Raw genomic sequence first — 8191 nt, 5'->3', positions numbered from 1 at the left:
AGGAGGCAGGGGAGTTCCCTGAGGACAGCAGGAGGGAGGAGGCATTTGTTCCCCCTAGAGGAGGCAGGGGTAAAGGAGGCAGCTCTGCAGCTCCTGCCTCCTCAGGGAATATTTTTTCTGAAATAAGACAAACCCAGAGAAGAGGGGAAAAAGCAAGTGAAACCAGGAAGGCAGGCCCTGGGCTATCCTACAGGGCCAAAGACCATCATTAACAGATATCCACGCGGTTGGCGAGTGGATGGTGTGTAGGGGAGGCGGAGCCCCGTGGAATATCGCATCAAACAACTGTAAGTACTGCTGTCCATCGGGAGGGGCCCCGGAAAGATCTCCACTGAAAAAGAACCCCTCTCATAGTAGTTTTGACATCAAAGTTGTGGCAGGAGAGTAGAGGGGAGGGGCTAAACCCCGACAGGCCGGGCAGCACGAAGGCTGCAAGACGTCACAGTGGTGCATTGACCGGGAAGCTTTTACATCATCAACAGGACAGAGTTTCTGACCCGGGGTTAAGCAGAGATGCACCAGCCAGCAATAACTCATGTGGAGCTGCTTACGCAGGCAATTCAGGCCATAGGGCAAGTGCTGGAGGTGCAGCAGCTACAGGGCGCACACCAGCAAGAGTGGATGCAGTGTAATGCTGCTCTATTCAAGATGCCCCGAATGACTAGGGAAGATGATCCCAAAGCTTATATAGAAGCCTTCGAGAGGACCGCTATCCAGACTAGGCTGAACCGTAGTCAGTGGGGTCACCACCTAGGGGCACTGGTGATAGATCAGGCCCAAGCCGCCTACGGGCCCTGCCGAGGGAAGAAGCCCGCGATTATGAGACAGTCAAGGTGGCAATCCTCTACAGGCTCGAGATCTCCCCGGAAAGTCACCGGCAGGCCTTCAGGGCCCGAAAGCCCAGGGAAGTTAAGCGACCCTGGGGCTTGTTGCAAGCTTTAAGGGACTCGCTCAATAAATGGTTACCAGTGGGCAAGTTTTACTGTGAGGGGGTGATGGACCAGATCGTACTAGAGCAGTTCCTTTGGGATTTGGAAGAAGACACCCAGAGATGGGTATGGAGACACCAGCCGCAGACCAGTGAAGAAGCTCTCTGCTTAGCTGAGGCCTTCACTAATTCAGAAAAGGAAAAAGGATATGGGCGAGGCTCACGAGCCTTGAAGGAGGGCCAGCCGAATGAAGGGGAGAGGCAGACGGGTTTGAGATGAGGAACACCAAGAGGGGTGGTATGCTATCGCTGTGGGCAAACGGGACACATCTCCCACGAATGTGGCATGGGCCTGAGCGAGTTGAGCCGTGTGCCAGTGGGATACCCTCCGCCTTGTGAGAGAGGCAAGGAGACGGAGAAGGGGGAGCCCATGGATTGCAGTTTTGGGTTCGCCACTCAAGAAGGAGGATGGAACCACCCCATAGTAACTGCCTGGATTGGAGGCAAGACAGTCAAGGCAATGTTGGACACGGAGTGTTCCCAGTTCCTACGCGTGGACTTTGGGCGGGGCGGAAGGACACGGGACCCCTTACGATGACCTATATATTAGGGGGAGAGATGCGGTTCCAGAGCTGTTATTTGCCGTTCTGGGTGATGGAGTTTTGCGGGGAGCTGCGAGTCGGACTAGCCCTGACCTTGGCCTGTGAGATGATCCTAGGGCGAGAATGGGGGCCATTCTACACAGTCCTCGAATGAGTGTGAGCAAGGGAAGAGGAAAGGAAGCAGCTCAGGAGGGGAGACGGATGGGCCGGCAAGAGCCCATCCCACCCAAATGAAGTAGCATCAGGCAGTACCAACCTGGAGCAGCTAGTGAGCTCAGCCCAGTTCCGTCGGGCCCAACATGAAGACCCGGAACTCCAGTGGCTATGGGCCGCAGAACTCGGGGAAGGATCGTCATGGAGTCGTCCTGGCTTTGAGGTAATCGGGGGGTTATTGTATCGGGTCCAACAGGGCGAGGAGGGCACCGCGAGAGGGAGGCAGCTAGTGGTCCTGTCCTCACTCCGCCGTGCGGTGTGGAGATTGGCTCATGATTCCCCCATGGGGGACCATTTGGGACGCAATAGACCTGGGCTAGGCTGGTCCAAGAATTCTTTTGGCCATGTCTACAAGAGGACGTGGAAAGGTGGGGGTCTGCTTGCCCAGAGAGCCCCCTCTCGAGGTCCCATAATGGTTATTAATTTATTTTGGTATTGGTGGATTATGCTACCTGGTTCCCGGAGGTGGTTCCTCTGAGGTCTATAACAGCTATGCGAATGGCAGAAGAGTTACTCAAAAGGATAGCACGGGTGGGCATACCACGGGAAATACTCAAGGACCAGGGGACGAACTTTATGTCTGGTGTGATGAAAGCCTTATGTAAAACCCTCGGCGTCACCCAGTTGAAGACGTCGGTGTACCAACGGTCTTGTGGAAAGATTAAATGGAACCATCAAGCATCTGCTCAGACGTTGCTCTCAGGAAGACCCCCCGGAGGTGGGATACCATCTTGACGCCCTTGTTGTTTGCCCTGAGGGACGCACCCCAAGAATTGACACAGTACTCTCTGTTCCAGTTGGTGTATGACCACAGTCCCAGGGGGCTGCTACAGGCCATCAGGGAAGAATGGGAGCAGCCGATGGGGTTAGGAATATCGGCAGAAAGGTACCGCCAAGAATTGCAGGACCAGATCACCAGAGCCCAACGGATCGCCGGTCAAAATTTGAGGAGCACCCAAGAGCAACAGGAGACTCACTATAATGAGAAGGCAAGAGCTCGAACCTTCCAGCCTGGAGACAGGGTTTTGGTATCACTTCCAGCCTCCTCAAGCAAACAGCTTGCAATGTGGCAAGGCCCATTTACAGTTGTTTGACAAGTGGATTATGAACTGCTCAAACCGGGTCACCACCGGGAGCACCAGATTTACCATGTGAACCTGCTTAAGGAGTGGAAAACCCCACAGAGCTGGATGGCACAAGAAGAGGATACAGGGGAGGACCTGGAACCACCCTGCCCCGGGTTGAGCAGATCCCCAGAGGAGGGATCGGTGCAAATAGGCAAGGAGCTGGATAGCCAACAAAGACAGGAGCTATTGGCCTTGATAGAAGATTTCCAGGCAGTGTTCCAAGAAGCCCCAGGACAAGTGATGGGAATGGAAGATGAGATCAGAACACCTCAGGGGGCCCTGGTTAGGGAAAGGTGGAGGCTGATACCCCAACGTTGGCAACAGGAAATAAGGCGGGAGATAAAGAAGATGCAGGAACAGGGGATTATATGACCATCCTGTAGTCCTTGGCAGAGTCCCGTTGTGCTCATGGTCAAGCCGGATGGGTCACTACACATATGTATAGATTATAGGAAGCTTAACGCCCTGATGACCTTTGATGCATTCCCAATGCCACATATCACCCACCTCGTTGAGAGGATCGGCGAAGCACAATATATATCTACACTCGATCTGGTAAAGGGGTATTGGCAAATCCCTATGTGCCCCACGGATTGTGCCAAAACAGCCTTTGGAACCCCTTGGGGCTTATTCGAGTTCATACGGATGCCCTTTGGCCTCAACAGCGCAGCCGCAACATTCCAAAGGTTGATGGATAACTTGCTGGCACCACATGCAGCGTATGCAGTGGCGTACATCAATGATATAATTATATTTACTCCCAGTTGGGAACAACACCTTAAAGCCCTGATTGCTGTCCTGGGAGAGCTCCAAACAGCGGGGCTGACCGCCAACCCCAGGAAATGTAAGTTAGTGGGAAGAGAAACGGCATACCTGGGATTTCGGGTAGGCTGAGGGACAATTTGACCCCTTACCGATAAGATCGAAGCCATAAGACAATTCCAGGAACTGCGCACCCGTAAACAGCTGCATTCCTTCTTGGGACTCGTTAATTATTATTGACGGTTTATACCCTATTTTGCAACTCTCTCCACATCGCTCATGGATGCATTGGCTGGGGTGTTCATAGCTCCGTTGAAATGGACTCCAGAGATGCGAAAGAGCTTCCAAGACTTGAAGGAGGCAATGCACCACAATGTTATTGTGCACACCCCTAACTTTAATGCCCCATTCATTTTACAGACAGATGCATCAGGCTGTGCCCTGGGAGTGGTATTACTCCATAAATGCGGACAAGAAGAGTGCCTGATTGCTTTCGCCAGCTGAAAACTCAGCCGTATGGAGACCAGGTATGCCACGGTTGAGAGGGAGTGTCTGGCAATACGCTGGGCAACAGAATACTTTAAGTACTACCTAATGGGGAGGGAATTTGTGGTAGTGACGGATCACGCCCCATTACAATGGTTGACACGGAAACAAAGCATAAACGCCCGGATCACCTGCTGGGCCTTGGCATTGCAGCCACTCAAGTTCACTGTGGTACACTGCCCGGGCAAAGATAACTTCGTGGCTGATTTTCTGTCCAGATGGGAAGGCCCAGACAAGCCGGAAGAGGGATTGGGTCACATCCATGGGGAGGAGCATCAGGTGATACAAGACACCGCATGCGGAAACCAGACGCCACGAGGCAACTTAAGGGGGGAGGTCTGTGGCGGCGAGGCACCACCACAGGCTCCTGAAGGGGAGAGAGTAAACCCCGCAGGCCCCATACCCCGAGAGCAGACCCCCAGCAGGGATAACTCACCTCCCACGGGGCAGCCGGAGCCGCGACCGCGGTCTCAGCCGCATGAACTGGTGTTATGCCACCTGTTTAATCAGCTGTTTCCGGTGCAGGAAAGTTTAAAAGCCCCACCAGAACTAGGGCAGGAGGAGAGCTGGAGAGAGAGAGCGCGGGCCGGCAGTTCGCTAGGCGGGCTGCAGCTCCGGTGCAGGAAGGGAGCGACACAGCCTGCGCGGCTCCCACAGGCAGCACCAGGGAGACCTTTAAGCCCCCTGCCGGAGGCAAAGCAGGGGCACCCCTCCAGTTCCCAGTGGAAGGGGAGGCCAAGGAGGCAGGGGAGTTCCCTGAGGACAGCAGGAGGGAGGAGGCATTTGTGCCCCCTAGAGGAGGCAGGGGTAAAGGAGGCAGCTCTGCAGCCCCTTCCTCCTCAGGGGAATATTTTTTCTGAAATAAGACAAACCCCGAGAAGGGGGGAAAAAAGCAACTGAAACCAGGAAGGCAGACCCTGGTCCATCCTACAGGGCCGAAGATCATCATTAACGGATATCCACCCGGTTGGCGAGTGGACGGGGAGGTGGAGTCCTGTGGAACATCATGCCAAACAACTGTAAGTACTGCTGTCCATTGGGAGGGCCCTTGGGAAGATCTCCACTGAAAAAGAACCCCTCTCATAGTAGTTTTGACATCAAAGTCGTGGCACGTGAGTTGAGGGGAGGGGCTACACCCCGACAGGCTGGGCAGCACGAAGGGCGCAAGACGTCACAGCAGCCCAGGTGTGAAACACACTCCTTAAATGGGCAAATGGAGCCAAGGCTGACAATAAAGAAAAGGTGCTAAACCTCATAGCGCTGGACCAATTTTATCACCACTGTCCAAAGAAGATTAAAAACCTAGTCAGAGATGGGGAGGCCCAAACCATCCAAGAGGCTGCTGAAATTGCAGACCAGCTGTTACTAAATCATGAGGGGCTGGACAAGAAGCCTCCCTACTTTGGGAAGGAACAGAAAAGGTTCCAAAGAGTGGGGAAGGGAAGGGAGGGCCAGGCCCAAAAAAGGAAAGAGGGCCACCTCCCACTGAGCACAAGGCAGCCCCAGATTCAGACAAACCACCCAATTCAGAAAAGAGGCGTTGCTATAACTGTGGGGAGCTGGGCCACATCCGGCCCAACTGTCCAAAGCTAAGTAACAAACCCAAGCCAGTCAGACATGCAAAAGCTGTAAGGAGGGAGAATGGAGACCCAAGCCACTCTAAGGGGTGTACCTGTTGCTACAGGATTACAAACCCAGAGGAGGTGAAAGCCATCCACCGGACTAATATAATGGTTAATGGGAGAACCCTTGTTGGGGAACTGGACACAAGGGCCAGTGTGTCATTAATCGATGCCAACCTTGTTTCAGCTGCAAATATAGTCCCAGTTAGGACCCTTACCATTCAAGGGGTGGGGCCCCAACCATTCAAGGTACCAGTAACCCATCTCCCCATCAAGTGGAGAGGCTACGGGATGTGCATAGAACTGGGTGTGCTGGAAGGGGCTCCTGTTCCCATCCTGGTGGGACGTGATGTGTTGGAGCTAGAATACCTGCAAAGGGAGGAGGACCACCTCCTAGAGCCCTACCGTGTTAATGTGGTGATTCATCAACAGAGCAAAAAGACTAAGGCAGAAGGAGTGTAAACTTCCCAGGGCCTGGTCACCCAATTGGCTACTGAGACAGAGGGGGAGAAGGGAGAGACTCAAACTCTCTCTGACTGCAACCAGTCTCCAGCCATTGAAAAAACTAGCGACCTCGCGGTTGGGTTAGGTGACAACCCCAGGGAGGAGTCTAGTCAGTCAGTGGCAGAGAAAACTGAGACTCTTGGGGAAAAGTTAAAGGATATTCCCAAGTGTAAAGGTGCACTCCTTACAGGAGCACCAGAACTCTCTGCTGATTGCTTAGCTGAGCAAGAGGAGTTGAAGAACCCCAGCTTGCAGAAACTCCGGCGGATGGCTCAGGCGCAAGAAACAGAGTTCACCTCAAATAAAAGGGAACAGGTGGTCTGGGGTAAGGAATTTCTCTATCGGTTGTGGGTACCAAAAAATCATGCTGAGACCTGAAAACCTCATTGCCAGCTCATAGTACCTCGTAAGTTCAAACAACAATTGCTTTCCATGGCTCACAATTTACTGTGTGCTGGTCACATGGGCAGGGAATGGATGTGCCAGCGGCTACAGGTGAACTTTTATTGGCACAGAATTGCCCAGAATGTGACCGACTACTGCAAATCTTGCAAGACATGCCAACGGATGGGCAAAAGTGGGGACAAGAGAAAGGCTCCCCTACAACCCCTCCCTATCATTAATCAACCCCTCCAAAGAGTGGGAATAGACAGTGTGGGCCCTCTGAGGCATAAGACTCATAGAGGGAAGAAATACATCCTGACTCTAGTGGATTTCACAACTCGGTACCCGGAGGCGATTGCCTTGACCTCCACTGAGGCACTTGTAGTTGTTAAAGCCCTAACCAAAATCTTCTTGCAGCTTAGTTTTCCCTCTGAAATCCTAACTAACAGGGGTTGAAACTTCCTGGTGGAGGTGATGAAGTGAATGTGGGAGTGCTGTGGGGTGAAACACCTCAAAACCACAGCTTAAAACCTTAGACAAATGGGCCCGTAAAAAGGTTCAATGGGACCTTGAAAGGTATGCTAAAGGCCTATGTGGACTCTAACCTCAATGACTGGAATGAAAAACTTCTGCATTTGCTCTTTGCCTACCAGAAGGTGCACCAGGAGTCCACTGGGTTCTCGCCATTTGAGTTAATGTTCGGAAGGCAAGTTAGGGGACCTCTTGATTTGGCAAGAAAAAAGTGGGAAGGGAAAATCTCTTCCACTAAGATCTACTTTACCAGATTTGCCCATTACTTTGGGGTGTGCTCATTTAAGGGATATGTTTCTAGGGTTTTGGTAATTCTGTCAATGTGCTGCTTGTGTTACTTGTGTTTCTATATGGAGCTGTATATCTCCCTTCTGCAAGTCCTCACCCCCCAATGGAGCTATCTTGCAGGACTCAGTTTCAATGGGGCTGGGTTCCTCCAGTCACCAAATCTGTCATACGCACAAACACACACAGATTAACGTGACATGCCTGACCTGGCCGGGTTGATCAGCATGGACAGGCTGACACCCTCATATGCCAAGAATCAGTTCATCAGAGCAACAATACACTGCAGTCAGACACAAGCACACAGGTAAACAGAATCCCTCTGAATCTGGCTGGGTGTCCAGCTGACACCCTCATGAGCCAGCATTCAGTTCATAAGGGCACGTCTGAGTCAAACTGGGTCAATCAGCCTGTAATCCACTTACGTGTTTCAAATTCACCATGTCCCAATCTTTGGCCTCTTGATGAGCAGACCCCACAGTATTTTTGGCCTTCACAGGGATCTTTAGCTTAGGTAAAAGAAGCATTGCTGCAGAGCACGTGAGGAAGGAGAAGTAGAGAAGGAAAAATATACCCAGTTACTACCAATTTGACTATAAAAGTTATTTATTGCTAAGTATATGAAATATATAATGGTACTAATAGTAATAGACATGCAAAAGAAAAACAAACACAAACAATTACAGT

General features: G+C 52.0%; 1 protein-coding gene across 2 annotated transcripts in view; it reads left to right on the top strand.

Moving 5' to 3' along the window:
* The first annotated feature begins 3649 nt into the window (after positions 1–3649).
* The window catches only part of CCL17 (C-C motif chemokine ligand 17), a 25515-nt gene continuing 20973 nt past the window's right edge, over positions 3650–8191 (top strand). Inside the window, exons 1-3 of one of the 2 annotated variants that reach the window (XM_025212714.1) lie at positions 3650–3714; positions 4053–4159; positions 5045–5197. In XM_025212714.1, the coding sequence (XP_025068499.1) occupies positions 4097–4159; positions 5045–5197 (216 nt within the window). In that variant the 5' untranslated portion in view covers positions 3650–3714; positions 4053–4096. Of the gene's footprint in view, positions 3715–4017; positions 4160–5044; positions 5198–8191 lie in introns of those variants that run through there. The other variant, XM_025212715.1, reaches the window with a different exon arrangement.

This window comes from Alligator sinensis, unplaced genomic scaffold, assembly GCF_000455745.1.
Source record: "Alligator sinensis unplaced genomic scaffold, ASM45574v1 scaffold1000_1, whole genome shotgun sequence".
Lineage (NCBI taxonomy): Eukaryota > Metazoa > Chordata > Crocodylia > Alligatoridae > Alligator > Alligator sinensis.
Note: the sequence above shows the minus strand (reverse complement) of the source record. Positions and strands in the feature narration are given on the sequence as shown.